The 18,680-nt window shown below is 34.4% G+C and overlaps 1 protein-coding gene across 1 annotated transcript; it reads left to right on the forward strand.

Moving 5' to 3' along the window:
* Positions 1–4,677: 4,677 nt before the first annotated feature.
* On the forward strand, positions 4,678–8,085 carry LOC136820515 (monocarboxylate transporter 10-like). Its single transcript, XM_067076702.1, has 4 exons — positions 4,678–4,899; positions 5,766–6,388; positions 7,083–7,470; positions 7,841–8,085. Exons 1-4 carry the CDS (start codon positions 4,695–4,697, stop codon positions 8,065–8,067), a joined length of 1,443 nt encoding a protein of 480 aa, XP_066932803.1. The 5' UTR covers positions 4,678–4,694; the 3' UTR covers positions 8,068–8,085.
* Positions 8,086–18,680: the final 10,595 nt, after the last annotated feature.

Below are 18,680 nucleotides of genomic sequence, written 5' to 3' on the forward strand. Positions count from 1 at the left end.
ACTTTTCTCAAGTCTTTTATCTATATCATAACAAAGATAACAGAGGCAAAATTATCGTCAGCTTGTCAAAACTCCGACTAATATTTCCAAATTTTGACTTAAAAGTGTCTAATAGTTTTAGAGAGTGTCACATTCTAATTTCGATATTCTTATGACACAGGCACTCAACTTTGGCAAGCTATTTTTTTCAAGTCATAAAAAAAATTATTGGAGTGACAAAAGAGATTCAAAAGTATACACGCAGTTGAAATTCTGCATTTCAGAGTTGAAAATGTTGATAAAATATATTGCAAACACGTGAAAAAATTTGAAAATAATCTTTTTGTGCATTAGGAGTAATGTTCAAGCTCTATCAATCATTTTACCTAAACAATTCAAAGAAATAAAATTACGACGGAATATTGTCGGATTTTTTATAGCAATTTTGAAATACAGGCGGCAACGAAGCTCGCTTCAAAGAGACAATAAAAGATAGATGTCCAGTCGTTTATATGTTCATGCTGAAACCTTGAAACATTTGACTCTACATAACTTATGCAATATTTGTTAGGCTCTAACAAAGTCTATTTCACTTTTAAAACCCATCTCTTGTTTCACAGAAACTTCCTCATTGTCTCTCCCCTGGGCTCTGAATTTTGGTCAGCAGACCAGATTTGGTCCTCCAGAACCACCCGTTCTTACAATGTAAGATTAGGGTGTTATGCTGGAACCTTAGTTAAGCCTATTCTGAGCTCCACAGAGAGGACTCTTAAAACATTATGAGCAGTAAGATCTCCTTTATCACACCAACTTTCTTGAAAACGGGCCCAAAATCACGAAAATCCGCCCTTCTTTCAAATCAACCGATTTTCAGAAATTTTAGTAAAATAATGTGGAAAAATACCAACAATTTGAGACTATAATCGGCTTTGTTTGTCATTTTTATTGTAAGTTTTTGAATTCAAAATATTCAGTAAATTCAAAAGAATCAGTAAAGGTCGAGGAACTCAATGAGATAAAGTTAGGAAACGGTAGAAGTTCGACTTTGACCTCGTATCGAGCGGGCCGTAAAGAACTTTAGTGATAGTCTGTGAATAAACAGAAACACAGCTGAAGCGGCAAAACTACCTTTGAAGAGAACTTTTTTTCTTCAAAGTAGGCAATCAAGTTTCGTGATGAGAAGTTAAAAAAAATTTGTCAGATCTCATTAAGACTTTAAAAGGTCGTTTAATTTAACTCGATTAAGAACTGAAAACAAATGACACCAGAAATACATAACAGATCGATACCCCCTTTTTATAGATAGAAAACAACCTTTTACTGGTATTTTAACTCTAAGGTTGTTCTTATTGTGGCTTTAATATATTCTTGACAAAATGTTGGGCGACTATATAAATTGTACGAAACTTCGAAATGGCAAGTTTATGGTTTAGTTATTATCAGTCATCGATCCTTTAGGTGATTATAACTTTGACTGGTTAACTTTGACTGCGTTGTTGTTATTATCCTTGCAATCTTCAGGCTCAGCCGTTCTCTAGCTCTCAAATAGACATTCGTCCAAACTGTTTCTGAATAATTATTCTCAGATTTTGACTTGTTCTTAATTAAATTGGGTTATATGTTTTTTCAGCGTGGGAACCTGAAAACATAAGTGGAATAAAACCTTGTATAAAACCTCGGGGGGGGGGGACCTTCCAGGAAGCACCCATATGGTCCATTTCAAGACCATCGAAATGCACTGTAAGGGTGTACTTTTGATAGACTTTGATAGAATACACTATAAGGGTCTCCTTTTAGTTAGATGCACTTGGAACAATGATACACCCGATATTGCAAAGGATATTCTCTTGCTGAATTGCAAGTCTGACAGTAAAAATCTAAAGTTTTGCACCCATTTTTTATTTTCAATTTGTTCGTGTCGACGTATCTATGAGGCTCATTTTCCGGTGGGTTTAGCAAAATAAGACATGAAATCAAACTACACTGTAAGAGTCAGAAACGTTCGATAAAATGCACTGTAAGGGTTCGATTTAGAAAGCCAATTTTTAGGCAGTACATGCCGTCGTTTAGAAATCGAGTAGTTGGGTATTTTACCAAAAACTTTAAAACGTGGTAGAAAGTAGCGATTTTAGCAGAAACTTCCGTTAGAATAGACAACGAAAGCCAAAAGTTGGGTCTAGATTTAAATTTGGTCTCACAATTAGCAGAAACTTCCGTTAGAATAGACAACGAAAGCCTAAAGTTGGGTCTAGCTTTAAATTCGGTCTAGACTAGACGTTTCAAGGCCTATTACAAATATTCTCACAATAACCCAAAAATCATAAAAAGTTTCAGAAAAATTTTAAGAATTTGAAAGAGAAATTATCGTTTGCGGAATAATGTACTCTAATCACAAATTTGTTGAAAATTGATGGTGGGAAGTCTTTTAAAACCATACATGAAATTCGCATAACTTGAGACTTGTTCTCAGACCAAGCTTGGTCAATTCTAAGCGCTTTAAACGCTTTAAACGAGTGATAGTTTTTAATACCATTAGATGATGACGTCAACAGTCATAGTTTATAAACATGTGTCTTTTGTGTGCGAGACCGTACAGACCAGAAAATAAACTTCGCAGTAAGAAAGCAGATTGTTGTTCAGTTTGAATATTTTAATTGCCATGGCATGAAGTAACGTACGAAATTCATGATATGTACCATTGCAATGACTTCCGCGGACCCAACAGCTGATTGGCTGAAAGTGCCGTATTGACTGATTTTACGTCAGAAGACATTGCAATGATGCATATCATGAATACACATTTTTCTTCATAGAAATATTATCTAACGGCTCGATCTAATTTTGCTTAGATCCTACATCCCCTTCTCACAGATCCGGTAGGATTTTTACAGCCAGTGGGGGTAAAAATCACGGATTGAAACTCGATAGGGATTGATATTCCCATCTTTTTATTTGGCTGGAGATATAAAGTGGGAAGGGGTCCCAGTGGGTCTGTGAGAAGGGGATGTAATTCTGATGAATTTAATGTTGGAAATTGTATGGTTGGAAGTCTGATAAAATCATGCATGGAATTCGAGAATCAAACCATGTGAAATTTCTCGAAAGAAGTACTTTTCGATCTAATATGTGGCGACCCGAAAAACCTTTTGGGGTTAATGGTATGGGAAATGATGCAACAAAAACCTTTCATGGTTCCCACCCCTTTAGGTCTAAATGAATGAAATTATTGATTTATGAACTTTTCTAAAATTAGAAATATACTGCGGAAAGTAATGACAAAAACATTAAAAAATTCATCAAAATTTCACGATTTTCAAAACCACAATAAGAGGGGGCGCTGGGGGGAGCATGAATACGAAACACAAAATTAGCCGCAAAACTGATTTTGATTAATCAAAGTAACCAGATTCTGGTCAAACAGGTTTAGAATGACCAGTTATGAAGCTGATTTTAACCAAATGTGGTTTTTGGAATGTTAATATTTTTTTCTTCTATGAACTTTGGTTTCTTGCAGAGGTCACAGTCCAAACCTTTTGGGTATAATTTGATTGCTTGTTTAACAGGAAAAATTATAATACGAATGTGTATCATCACGAAACAAAAATACATTTTACGCAGGCTTTCTTTTTTGCGGTCACATTCAGCTTTTACCAGCGTAAATGCTAGCGTAAATGCAACTTTTTCAGTTGTTAAAACGCTTAAATAAAAGGGTTTGAGCGATCTAGAATTTAGTTCTTTTACTTTCTTTACATTGCCCAGTAGGGAATAAAAAGTTATGTTTATAGTCTCGTTTAAAAACATCATTAAAAACTGGTTTCTGAAGTGAATGCGCATACAGCAACAAGTCAGTGTTGCATATCTAGATTTGATGGGTAATTTGAGCAAAATCTGTCCTACTAGCAAGAGGGAGAACTAATCTTTGTATCCGAGCTTTGGTCTACAGCGATAAAAACAAAGTACATAGATTGCAAAACAAAGTACTTGAATCAAAGTAATGTGGAGTACACGGGGGACGAGGCTGGGTAATTTGTGCAAAATCTGTCATACTAGCAAAAAGATCTGTATTTGAAACGCAGGAATAGGAATTGCACTACTGCAAAGTACTTGAATCAAAGTAATGTCTGACTTGCATAGATTTTGGTGTGTAAGAAAGAAGGCCTTGCAAGCATCTTTGAATGGTCGGACTTGTATTTGTAGTGAGTCTGGAACTATAAATGAAGAAATATAACATTAGAGGGTAAGTTTTAAGTAAGTAAGTATTTTCATCTGTTGTCTGGCGGTAGAGCCGAGAGTAAGGGAGTCTATTCCCTTTTCTTTTTGCGCTAGACCTTGGAGATCGAATGCTGAGGCGGAGCGCTACATCTACTCTCAGCTCCATGTAACTTAGCGCCTAGATCAGATTACTCAATCTTAGCTACTTATCCGGCTGAGTTGGCGTCGACCGGGGATCGAACCCACAACCTTTGGATTGTAAGGTGAATTCTCTACCGACTGAGCTAGCCGGACAAGGGTGAATTTATATAGAAAATTAAGAACGTATTTAAGAACATGAAGAAAATAAGCACATCCAGCCCCAGCCAAAACTTAGGTGTTCATTTAAAAAAAATTCAAATTAACTTTACATACCATGGATCCGTTGGCAACTGATGGTGACTTTTTCTTCATCTTTCTTTCAGCAGCATATTTTGTACCCTGAAAAATCAAAAAGGTTAAAAATGATAAGAAAAATGAGTGCCAAATTGAAGGAATGGAAAGATTATTTTATCAATGATAAGAAGTTGATACCAGACAAAGGATGGTGTTGGGTCATGTTTTTTGCTAGTTGTGTTCTTATGTTCATGGTTTTCGGTGTACATTACACCTATGGTATATTGTACCCAAATTTGTTGAAAGAATTCAAAAGAGGTGAAGGACAAACAGGTTAGTGAGATTCGCTTTGTGAAATTATAAATATTTGAACCTAAAATAGTAGGGGGGGCAAACCTTTAGGACCCGTGACATCTTTCATACGACGCAACCAAACCTGGCCCATTTCAAAGAATGAAGTATTTAAAGGTTTTTTTGCTAAGGACAAATAGGTTAGTGAAAGTCTTTTTGTGAAATTATAAAGATTTGAACCCAAAATACGTATATTTAACCCTTCGAGTATTCCTTTTGTTTGCTAGGAGAACATCTTGGGCGGGGGGGGGGGTGTTTCGAGGCTTTGCTATAACCTTGAAACTTTGACCAGTGTTAGATACTTTAAAGGAAGAAATTTTTGCGGGAATTTAATTTGGCGGATGGCCGAAAAAGTTTATTCAGAGGGAATTTAATTTGGCGGATAGCTGGATAAACTAAATTTGACGGGAATTTAATTTGGCGGTTGCAGGATATTTTTGGCCAAAAGCGCTATTAAATAAGCAAAAAACCTGTTTTAAGGCTTGAAAAATTTGTGTAAGAAATCGATTCTACAGATTCGAGCCATTGATTTATAAAGCCCGAAGCGCTAGATGTCGTGCTTTGGCTGAAAGTGTGCTGTGGTTAGGTAGGAAATCCTACCTAGGTCACGTGACATTACAATAAAATTTCAGCGCCTGACCAATAAGAAGCTTCAGGTTTTCGAAAACAATAGCAGCAATATTTTTTGCGATATTCACTTTTCTTGCTTGAAAGAGCTTAAAGTACGACATCTAGCCGTTCGAGCTTTACAGAAATCTGCGATTCGAACATTTGCTTCTATAATGGCGCAGAAATTGCGGAACTCAACAATTATTATTGGGCGATGTAATTTTTCATTTCATTTACAGCTTGGGTTGGATCATTATCAAGTGGTTTGCTCTTCTTATCATCAACGCTCGCTATAAAATGTTGTGACGTCACAAGTGTTTCTACTACCCTGATGCTAGGTGCAATCCTTAGTGGAACAGGTCTCATCTTGACTTCAATCGTACAAGATTTCTTTGCCTTATATTTCGTTTATGGTGTTTTTTTCGGAGTTGGGACAAGTTTGTTATACACGCCGTGTCTTATTATGATTGGAAGGTGGTTTAAAAAGCATCAGGCGGTCACTACTGGCCTTGCTGTTGCCAGTTCTGCATTGGGAGCTGTTGTGATGTGTCCTTTGATACAACATATTATAATAGTCAACGGACTTCGGCGTGCCATCAGAATGTGCGGAATAGCCTATCTAACAATCGCAGGTTTATGTGCACTGTGTTTTAAACCCTTCTCAAAAACCACAAACGAAAGCTCGACTGATACCAAACTGAAAGACCATGCTAGTGAGCGCTTAACTGATGAGAGTCATATTACAGATTCTGAACATGACTTTACAGTGAATTGGACTTTGTTTCGTAGCAAGAAATACGTGGTATTTTTGATAGCAATGATGTTGACCAACTTTGCTTACTATATACCAATTATCCATCTGGTAAGTTTTACCCTTTCTCTTTCATTTTTTTCCCTCTAACTAGTCTTATTTGACAAAAGATATTTCTCACTGGATGTAGTCTGATCCTCGATATGCCAAGAAAAAAGTCCATTTCATGGTCGGAAGGAATCATCGGTAATTAGTGCAGAAAGTGCCGATCTACATAAACTATTCATGATATGCACCACTGCAATGTCTTCTGCTATTACATCACGGACCCAATAGCTGATTGGTTGTAAGTGACGTAAAATCAGTCAATACGTCACTTTCAACCAATCAGCTGTTGGGTTCGTGGGAGACAGTGATATGGTCATATCATCAATTATCAGTTCAACTGGACGTTACGTAACTTAACTTGACGTACTAATTGGAAAATCTGTTTTAAAAGATATGCTAAAAACATTGAGAAGTAAAGAGCTCACTTATAATTGGTGCAATCTTCAGGCAATGCATTGTATTGTAGATTCTATTTCAATACAAATACAGTTGACGCTCTCTATCTCTAATTCAATTTCCAAGGGAAATTGGATTCTTATCGAAAAAGTAAGCGTATCGAATAGTAGAGCGTCGTTTATGAGAGTTTATTGTTGGCAGCGACTTTCAATATTATCGAATAATTGAGTATTAGAACGTAGAATTAGAGAGCGTCGACTGTGCTATAAAAACTTGGTAAAATAATTTTTCATTTACCATGCTCTTCATTCAACAGGTAAACTATGCAACTCACAATCTACAGATCTCACCAACCAATGCCAGTTTCCTGATATCGATTTGGTCCATAAGTAACATTATTGGTCGTATGGTGTATGGGAAGATCATATCTTGTATCCGTGAACATCTCATCACAGTCTATCAAATCTCAATGTTCTTAAGTGGAGTGGTCAGTATTTTAACATACTTCGCAACTTCACACTGGTCGTTGGTATCTTACGTCATAGCTTATGGTTTCTTGGATGGATCTTTCATTGGGTTACTCAGTTTGGTGACTTTGGATATCGTTGGTGCCAGAGATTTCGCACAAGGCTATGGTATCATGTTGACCAGTATTGGGATTCCTATTGCTGTTGGACCACCCATTATCGGTAAGATTTTTAAATGCAACTTACTCTCTTATACTGAAAGTATTATTATAACATTCCACTCATAAATACCTTTTCAATGAGCACAAAACAACCATTTAATTTGAATTCTATCAAAATGGAAAAATCTCCAAATTCTAATAAAAGGAAGGGGTTGGAGATTCTACCATTAAATGAACCCAAAATAAGTAAATTATAGACTAAGACCAGGCTATTTATAGCAAAATGAGGGACTCAACTTTTAGATTGCTGAAAATATTTTCAAAAATTAATAAACAGAGGGGGGGGTCCCAATAGGGTCTGAGGCGTTTGAAAAAATGGGTTTGGGCGGTGTTTTTGAGGCACCTAATAATAATTTTTTCTCATTTTGTAGGAATGATGAACGATTCAAAACTGCTGCAACCACAGTTTATGTTTGTATTAGCTGGTTCACTTTTCGTGATTGGTTCCATTCTTATCAACTTTACTCGTATGTGGCATAACAAAGATCTTGCATCAGCAAAAAAGAATAGTTTCCTGAGTACAAATATACAAGATGAAGTTAAAGAACCCGTGAAAAATACAGAGAATGAAAACTTATGGTTTGTTACGAATGTATGATGATTGCATTCAAGGGTGTAAAAAACGGTGGCCAACCTTTTAGAAATTGTTTTTTAGTTGGCAGCTCACTAAAACAGTTATTATGTATTTAGATTATTGGCAAAGTGATTTTGTGAAAGAAGCCAACCTCTTGGAATTTTGCCAGTTGCCAGCACCTGATTTTTGAAACAAACTAAAACAGTCATATGGCGATTTGGCAAAATGAGCCCTTTGTGGCAAGTTGAGTGCTCTACGAAGGAGTAAAATAAACTTTCCGTGATGCAAAGACTGGGATCTTATTCAGGAAATAGAATTTACCTCCACTATTGAGGACTCCAGATATCTCGCAAATTAGCAAAAATTACTTCCGGTCAAATTTAGATTCTTCGATATTGATCTCAATTAATACTCAGCGAATGCAATTCTCGTTTTAATTGCTCCAGATTTTCCTTAGAGCTCTTTTATTCCTCTTTTCATAAATAAATTCTTATTTAAAAGTAACACTTTAAACACTCAAGAGATTCGATCAATTTAGTATTGCTTTCAAAACGAGGCAATCGTTCTTCCCTCATAATAACAATAATAATTTCTGAAAAAGCCTATTATGCGAAGCTTTCACTAGCCTTTACAAAACTTTTTTAGATAAAATCAGAAAATGTTTATCATTTATGGCATTTTTTCGAGATCGGTCACTTTGTATATTCGGACTGTATTCTGTTGGTGCAATGGGCCCTTTCAGAAAATGTTGGTGCATGGGGGTGGAGAATATATTGTCCGGGGTGGTGAAAAATTCACACAATTTGCCTTGTCCCGGGGGTAAATTTGCTCTGTTTGGGGGTGATTTTTAATGTCCGGAGGTCAACTGAGGCTAGTCCAGGGGCTAGCCCTGATATCTGGGGATATCTGGAAAGTCACACTTTTTGGTGGGTAAATTCCCAAAAATCCCAAATATTCAATTTTTTTCCTGGAAAAAACAGATTGAAAGAATATAAGTATGTTTTGTATAACGAGTACAAAAAATAGTTATCAACTGTAGAATTTCTTTGATTTTGATAATTACCTTAAGGGGGGAAATTTCTTTCCGCCAAATTTAAATTTATAGGTCATTCGCCGAAATAAATTCTCGCTAAATTAAATTTTCTTTTAATTTAGTATCTATTCCTCCTGAAAACCCTTTTTTCAACTAAAATATTGAACAAAAATGGGTCGTTTTCCAAAATTAATTCTCGCCAAATTTACAAATTTTACTAAATCGGCAAAAAAAATTTTCGCCAAATTGCACCATTGCTCATTCGCCAAAATTTCGTCTCGCTAAAATTTCTACTCTTAAGGTAAGTTGCCTTTCTGTAATTCGATCTTGAAGACAAAGGATTAAAAAATCTCCTTGAATTATAGAAGATTTCGGCTTACAGATAGTATTGTTTGTTCAAATTACAATAAAAGGGTTCCTCCTTCCACAGGAAAAATTTTCGATTTCCAAGGTTGGAAATTCTATATTTTTGGGTTGAATATTTTGGTTTTATAATTCAAGGTTGGAAATTTGAGCGATTACCTTAATCTGATTTGGAAAATGTAAATTACCCATAGGTTTTGTAGAATAAACCAATGCCTTTGAAAAATCAAGTGAAAAAAACCCATGTAGAAATGACAATTTTCCAAGGCTGGTTGGAAAACATGACTTTTTGGGTGGGAAATTTTTATTTTCCAAACAGTTTGGAAATTGACAAAAAGGTCAAAAATCGATGTGAAAATACATATTTTTGTAAATTTGATCAATTTTCCAAGGCTGGTTGGAAAACATGACTTTTTGGGTCGGAAATTTGTGTTTCTCCCAAACAGTTTGGAAAACGTTAAAAATCCATGTGGAAATTACATTTTTGTGAAATTGAAACTCTTTCGATCGGAAAACTAGACTTTTTGGGTTGGAAATTTGTGTTTCTCCAAACAGTTTGGAAAACGTTAGAAATCCATGTGGAAATTACGTTTTTTTAACCATTTTCTGCGATTCTTCGCTCAAAACTGTTTTGATATATAGCTAACCTACATATTAGGCTATAATGTGAGCAGTCAAGCTGTAAGTTTCCGTCAGGCGAGGCGTTCCTTCGGAGCGGCCTCGGTCAATCGCAGTGAGTTCGCACAGTGAAGCACATAGGGTACTTGTGTCATAGTTTCAAACAGTGCCCTGCTGAGCTGTGTGAGTGATCTAAGATCAACCACGTATCTGTGCGAACAATAACGAAAGATTGACCGGGAGCCATCGAGCCTAGGCTAGCGAGTGACTGTTCACAAAAACAAAAACCTTGTTTAAGATCTCTTTTTCCACATCTCTGCCATCACTTGTGGCTTTTTTCAACCTGGATTTACGAAAATTCCAAGCCATGGAAAATGCAAAATTTCCAACCTTGGAGAATGTCCCACATTTCCAGGTTGGATTTTCCATGGGATTTTACCTTTTTTCCAAATAAGAAAACTTGAAATTTCCAACCTTGGAAATTGAAAATTTTTTCCTGTGTTCAACTGCAACATGAAGAAAATCGGGAAATCTCAATACATTCTACTTTAGGCGTAAAAACTTTCGCAAGCAGAAACTTTCGCGAGGTGGAAAAATCGCGAAATTTGCGACATTTTCTTTTGCGAATCGTTGGATAAAAGTGAGAAATTTCGAATAAAAATTGCCTTAAAAGTGAAAAATATCCCTTAAATCCGTTAAAGACGGTTGCTCTTCGACTTTAAAAAGGCATTAAAAAATTATATTATGCCGAAAATTTGATATTTATTACGACTTCGAGATTTTATAGATTTCCAATTTTTTTGAGAATTTTTTGCGAGCATAAACTTTCACAACTTACCCTGTTAAGAATTTTCAAAGACATTTACTTTCGCGAAAAAGACCATAATTCGCGAAAATCGCGAAAGTTTCTGCTCGCTAAAGTTTGTACGCCCAAAGTAGTTACCTGAGATCAGATCGTCATTATTTTTGCACATCACGCTGGAGCTTTAAAGCTATGTGTGAAAACAAATGGTCTATAGGGAAATACAATCTCGATTTCGCAAGGACCGTGTATCGTCTCGAAGGACTGGAAATGACAACAATGCTGCGCAGTTGTGTAAAATTGGGGCGACGTATCAGAAAAAAGTTAAATTTTTGACTTAGCAGCACGTAGCAAGATTCTCGTTATGAAAATGGCTATTTTCCTCAAATGGTTAATTTTCAAGCGTCTCTACAGGTTTACCGTGGAGTGCGTAAGAGTGGAATATAATATACTTGATAGTGTAATCAATGGATTCGAATGGCCGACAGATGAAATATATGTTGACCTTTCAAAATCCATTTATTCGCATTATGGTAACTCTCAATCAACGTCAGTTAAACTATAAAAAATACTGAAACTTTTGCTTGTTTGCCTCATCCCCCTGACTTTGAAATTAGCCTGATAAGATAGATATACCCAGGTGAATTTCGAAACACAAAGAGTCGTCTCTAACTAATTCAAATTCGAATTATAGAAAGTATGTCAAGACGGTTCCCTTGAGGGGCAATGGGATTTATTCATTCGAATAAAAGAAAGATACGAATAATAGAGTTCGAATTAGCGAAAGTCGACTTTAACAATAATTTGGAAAATCTCAATACCTACTGAGAAAAAGTCATCTCAGGTTCTGAAGGAACAATTATCGAAGATAATATACTTGGTCATGTAATTAATGGATTTGAGTGGCCAACAGATGAAATAATATGTTGACCTTTCAAAATCCATTAATCTACATTTTTCAGTAGCTTTCAATGGACCTATATTGTACTAACCAGACTATAAATAAAGAAAACTTGAACTGATATTATAGAAATATTAAAGAGCAACCAGACTTGATTTCAAAACAAAACATTTCTCATGGAGTAATTCATATACTAGTCAACGGCTTCGAGTGGACAATTACAAAATATCCGTCCATTCAAGGTCCATTGACAAATGTAGGAATACTCAAGAGCGAACAGAATTTAACATGGATTTAGGAAAGTTCAATGCCTAGTAGGAAAGAGTCATCTTCAATTGTGGAAGATTATATACTGGGTAGTGTAATTAACGGATATAAATGGACAACAGATGAAATATATGTTGACCTTTCAAAATCCATTAATCTACATTTTCCAGTAGCTTTCAATCAACTTATGTTACAAGAATAAATTGTGGAAGATAATATACTTGGTCATGTAATTAACGGATTTGAATGGCCGACAGACGAAATATGTTGACCTTTCAAAATCCATTAATTTACATTTTCCGGTAGCTTTCAATCAACTTATGTTACAAGAATAAATTGTGGAAGATAATATACTTGGTAGTGTAATTAACGGATTTGAATGGCCAACAAATAAAATATATGTTGACCTTTCAAAATCCATTAATCTCCATTTACCAGTAGCTTTCAATCAACTTTTATTGTACTAAATAGACTAAAAATAAAGTAAACTTGAACTGATAATATAGAAATATTAAAGAGCAACCAGATTTCATTTCAAAACATAACGTTTCTGGTGGTGTAATTCATAACGGCTTTAAGCGGAAAAATGCCGAATATCCGTCCATTCAAAATCCATTGAGAAATATAGGAATATTAAAGAGCAAACCAATGCGAAGTCAAAATATAACATTTCTGATGGTGTAATTCATACCAAATATCCGTCAATTTAAAATCCTTGGAATAATTATAGGAATATTCAAGAGCGAACAGATCCAAATGCCAAAACATAACATTTTTGATGCTGTAATTTGTATACCAGTCAACCACTTCAAGTGGACAATTTACCTAATATTTACCCGTTTAAGATTTATTGGCAAATAAAGAATATTAGAAGAGGGTTGAAGGGCAATCGGAATTTACCTGGATAAAAGAAAGATACAAGTAACAAAACATTTGTAACATTTTTGATGGTGTAATTCATATACCAGTTTATGACTTCGAGTGGAGAGTTACCAAATATTCATCCATTTAAAACTTATTGACAAATATAGGAAATATTTGACAGAAAAAGAGTATTAGAAGAGGGTTGAAGGGCACTCGGAATTAATCCAAATAAAAAATAATATGAGTAATAGAAATCGAATTAGCGAGATTCAATTTTAACATGAATTCGGGAAATCTCAATTCCTACTAGGAGAGAGTCATCTTAAGTTACAAGAATAAATTGTGAGTGGAAGATAATATACTTGGTAGTGTAATTAATGGATTTGAATGGCCCACAGATAAAATATATGTTGATCTTTCAAAATCCATTAATTCGCATTACAGTAGCTCTCAATCAACTTCAGTTGAGCGATAAAACTGAAACTTTTGCCTGGCTGTCTCATCCCCGTCTTTGAAAGTAGCTTGATAAGATAGATCTACCCAGGTGAAATTCGAAAACACATACAGTTGTCTCTCACTAATTGAAATTCGAATTATAGAAAGTATTTTAAGAGGGTTCTCTTGAGGGGCAATGGGAATTGTTTACTCGAATAAAAGAAAGCTACGAATAATAGAATTGGAGTTAGTAAGAGTCAACTTTAACATGAATTTGGAAAATCTCAATACCTACTAGGAAAAAGTCGTCTTAGTTTAGAAGGATCAATTGTGGAAAATAATAATCTTGGTAGTGTAATTAACGGATTTGAGTGGCCAACAGATGAAATACATGTTGACCTTTCAAAATCCATTAATCTACATTTTCCAGTAGCTTTCAATCAACCTATATTGCACTAACTAGACTATATATAAAGTGAACTTGAATTGATAATATAGAAATATTAAAAGCCAAACAAATTTGATTTCAAATTTCTGTCGGTGTAATTCATAACTGCTTTGAGCGGGTTAGAGTGGAAAAATACCAAATATCCGTCCATTCAAAATCCGTGAAACAATTATAAGAATATTCAAAAGCGAACAGATTCGAATGCCAAAATGGAACCTTTTTGATGGTGTAATTCATATACCAGTTTATGACTTCAAGTGGACAATTACTAAATATCTGTCCGTTTAAAGTTTATTGACAAATAAAGAATATTAGAAGAGGGTTGAAGGGCACTCGGAATTAATCCAAATAAAAAATAATACGAGTAATAGAAATCGAATTAGCGAGATTCAATTTTAACATGAATTCGGAAAATCTCAATACCTGCTAGGAGAGAGTCATCTTAGGTTACAAGAATAAATTGTGAGTGGAAGATAATATACTTGGTAGTGTAATTAATGGATTTGAATGGCCCACAGATGAAATATATGTTGTCCTTTCAAAATCTATTAATTCGCATTACAGTAGCTCTCAATCGACTTCAGTTGAGCGATAAAACTGGAACTTTTGCCTGTCTGTCTCATCCCCCGACTTTGAAAGTAGCCTGATAAGATAGATCTACCCAGGTGAAATTCGAAAACACATACAGTTGTCTCTCACTAATTGAAATTCAAATTATAGAAAGTATTTCAAGAGGGTTCTCTTGAGGGGCAATGGGAATTGTTTACTCGAATAAAAGAAAGCTACGAATAATAGAATTGGAGTTAGTAAGAGTCAACTTTAACATGAATTTGGAAAATCTCAATACCTACTAGGAAAAAGTCGTCTTAGTTTAGAAGGATCAATTGTGGAAAATAATAATCTTGGTAGTGTAATTAACGGATTTGAGTGGCCAACAGATGAAATACATGTTGACCTTTCAAAATCCATTAATCTACATTTTCCAGTAGCTTTTAATCAACTTATGTTACAAGAATAAATTGTGGAGGATAATATGCTTGGTAGTGTAATTAACGGATTCGAATGGCCAACAGATAAAATATATGTTGACCTTTCAAAATCCATTAATCTACATTTTCCAGTAGCTTTCAATCAACTTATGTTACAAGAATAAATTGTGGAAAATAATATACTTTGTCATGTAATTAACGGATTTGAATGGCCAACAGATGAAATACATGTTGACCTTTCAAAATCCATTAATCTACATTTTCCAGTAGCTTTCAATCAACTTATGTTACAAGAATAAACTGGGAGTGGAAGATAGTATACTTGGTAGTGTAATTAATGGATTTGAATGGTCCACAGATAAAATATATGTTGACCTTTCAAAATCCATTAATTCGCATTACAGTAGCTCTCAATCAACTTCAGTTGAGCAATAAAACTGAAACTTTTAACCTGTCTGTCTCATCCCCGACTTTGAAAGTAGCCTGATAAGATAGATCTACCCAGGTGAAATTCGAAAAAACATACAGTTGTCTCTCACTAATTGAAATTCGAATTATAGAAAGTATTTCAAGAGGGTTCTCTTGAGGGGAAATGGGAATTGTTTACTCAAATAAAAGAAAGCTACGAATAATAGAATTGGAGTTAGTAAGAGTCAACTTTAACATGAATTTGGAAAATCTCAATACCTACTAAGAAAAAGTCGTCTTAGTTTAGAAGGATCAATTGTGGAAAATAATAATCTTGGTAGTGTAATTAACGGATTTGAGTGGCCAACAGATGAAATATATGTTGACCTTTCAAAATCCATTAATCTACATTTTCCAGTAGCTTTCAATCAACCTATATTGCACTAACTAGACTATATATAAAGTGAACTTGAATTGATAATATAGAAATATTAAAAGCCAACCAAATTTGATTTCAAATTTCTGTCGGTGTAATTCATAACTGCTTTGAGCGGGTTAGAGTGGAAAAATACCAAATATCCGTCCATTCAAAATCCATGAAACAATTATAGGAATATTCAAAAGCGAACAGATTCGAATGCCAAAATGGAACCTTATTGATGGTGTAATTCATATACCAGTTTATGACTTCAAGTGGACAATTACTAAATATCTGTCCGTTTAAAATTTATTGACAAATAAAGAATATTAGAAGAGGGTTGAAGGGCACTCGGAATTAATCCAAATAAAAAATAATACGAGTAATAGAAATCGAATTAGCGAGATATTCAATTTTAACATGAATTCGGGAAATCTCAATACCTGCTAGGAGAGAGTCATCTTAGGTTTCAAGAATAAATTGTGAGTGGAAGATAATATACTTGGTAGTGTAATTAATGGATTTGAATGGCCCACAGATGAAATATATGTTGACCTTTCAAAATCTATTAATTCGCATTACAGTAGCTCTCAATCAACTTCAGTTGAGCGATAAAACTGGAACTTTTGCCTGTCTGTCTCATCCCCCGACTTTGAAAGTAGCCTGATAAGATAGATCTACCCAGGTGAAATTCGAAAACACATACAGTTGTCTCTCACTAATTGAAATTCAAATTATAGAAAGTATTTCAAGAGGGTTCTCTTGAGGGGCAATGGGAATTGTTTACTCGAATAAAAGAAAGCTACGAATAATAGAATTGGAGTTAGTAAGAGTCAACTTTAACATGGATTTGGAAAATCTCAATACCTACTAGGAAAAAGTCGTCTTAGTTTAGAAAGATCAATTGTGGAAAATAATAATCTTGGTAGTGTAATTAACGGATTTGAGTGGCCAACAGATGAAATACATGTTGACCTTTCAAAATCCATTAATCTACATTTTCCAGTAGCTTTTAATCAACTTATGTTACAAGAATAAATTGTGGAGGATAATATGCTTGGTAGTGTAATTAACGGATTCGAATGGCCAACAGATAAAATATATGTTGACCTTTCAAAATCAATTAATCTACATTTTCCAGTAGCTTTCAATCAACTTATGTTACAAGAATAAATTGTGGAAGATAAGATACTTTGTCATGTAATTAACGGATTTGAATGGCCAACAGATGAAATACATGTTGACCTTTCAAAATCCATTAATCTGAATTTTCCAGTAGCTTTCAATCAACTTATGTTACAAGAATAAATTGTGGAAAATAATATACTTTGTCATGTAATTAACGGATTTGAATGGCCAACAGATGAAATACATGTTGACCTTTCAAAATCCATTAATCTACATTTTCCAGTAGCTTTCAATCAACCTATGTTACAAGAATAAATTATGGAAGATAATATGCTTGGTAGTGTAACTAACGGATTTGAGTGGCCAACAGATAAAATATATGCTGACCTTTCAAAATCCATTAATCTACATTTTCCATAAGCTTTCAATCAACCTTTATTGTACTAAATAGACTTAAAATAAAGTAAACTTGAACTGATAATATAGAAATATTAAAGAGCAACCAGATTTGATTTCAAAACATAATGTTTCTGGCGGTGTAATTTATATACTAGTCAACGGCCTTGAGCAGAAAAATGCCAAATATCCGTCTATTTAAAACCCATGGAATAATTAAAAAAATATTCAAGAGCAAACATATTCGAATGCCAAAACATAACATTTTTGGTGCTGTAATTCGTATAACAGTGAACCACTTCGAGTGGACAATTACCTAATATTTATCCGTTTAAGATTTATTGACAAATAAAGAACATTAGAAGAGGGTTGAAGGGCACTTGGAATTAATCCAAATAAAAAATAATACGAGTAATAGAAATCGAATTAGCGAGATTCAATTTTAACATGAATTCGGAAAATCTCAATACCTGCTAGGAGAGAGTCATCTTAGGTTACAAGAATAAATTGTGAGTGGAAGATAATATACTTGGTAGTGTAATTAATGGATTCGAATGGCCCACAGATGAAATATATGTTGACCTTTCAAAATCCATTAATTCGCATTACAGTAGCTCTCAATTAACTTCAGTTGAGCGATAAAACTGATACTTTTAACCTGTCTGCTTCATTCTCCGACTTTGAAAGTATAAGATACATCTATCCAGGTGTATTTCGAAAACACATACAGTTGTCTCTCACTAATTCAAATTTGAATTATAGAAAGTATCTCAAGAGGGTTCCCTTGAGGGGCAATGGGATTTGTTCATTCTAATAAAAGAAATAACAGAGTTCGAGTTAGGGAGAGTCAACTTTAACAATAATTTGGAAAATCTCAATACCTACTAGGAAAACGTCGTCTTAGTTTAGAAGGATCATTTGTGGAAAATAATATACTTGGTAGTGTATTTAACGGATTTGAGTGGCCAACAGATGAAATATATGTTGACCTTTCCAAGCCCACTAATCTACATTTTCTAGTAGCTTTCAATCAACCGATATTGTACTAACTAGATAATAAATAAAGTATACTTGAACGGATAATATAGAAATATTCAAGAACAACCAATTTTGATTTCTGGCCGTGTAATTCATATACTAGTCAGCGGTTTAGAGTGGAAAAATGCCAAATATTAGTCCATTCAAAAAAATCCATGAAACAATTATAGGAATATTCAAAAGCAAACAGATTCGATTGCCAAAATGGAACCTTTTTGATGGTGTAATTCATATACCAGTTTATGACTCCAAGTGGACAATTACTAAATATCTGTCCGTTTAAAATTTATTGACAAATAAAGAAGATTAGAAGAGGGTTGAAGGGCACTCGGAATAATAGAAATCGAATTAGTAAGAGTCAAATGTAGCATGAATTCGGGAAATCTCAATACCTGCTAGGAGAGAGTCATCTTAGGTTACAAGAATAAATTTTGAGTGGAAGATATACTTGGTAGTGTAATTAATGGATTTGAATGGTCCACAAATAAAATATATGTTGACCTTTCAAAATCCATTAATTCGCATTACA

The sequence above is a fragment of the Clytia hemisphaerica genome, unplaced genomic scaffold (assembly GCF_902728285.1).
Source record: "Clytia hemisphaerica strain Z4C2 unplaced genomic scaffold, Clytia hemisphaerica genome assembly, whole genome shotgun sequence".
NCBI classification, from domain to species: domain Eukaryota; kingdom Metazoa; phylum Cnidaria; class Hydrozoa; order Leptothecata; family Clytiidae; genus Clytia; species Clytia hemisphaerica.

Excerpts from the sequence above, each read along its gene's own strand:
- LOC136820515 (XM_067076702.1), top strand. The coding sequence starts at position 4,695 with ATGATAAGAAAAATGAGTGCCAAATTGAAGGAATGGAAAGATTATTTT. Across the intron at positions 6,389-7,082 it reads ATATACCAATTATCCATCTG|CTCTTCATTCAACAGGTAAA; the intron begins GTAAGTTTTACC and ends TCATTTACCATG. Across the intron at positions 7,471-7,840 it reads TGTTGGACCACCCATTATCG|GAATGATGAACGATTCAAAA; the intron begins GTAAGATTTTTA and ends CTCATTTTGTAG.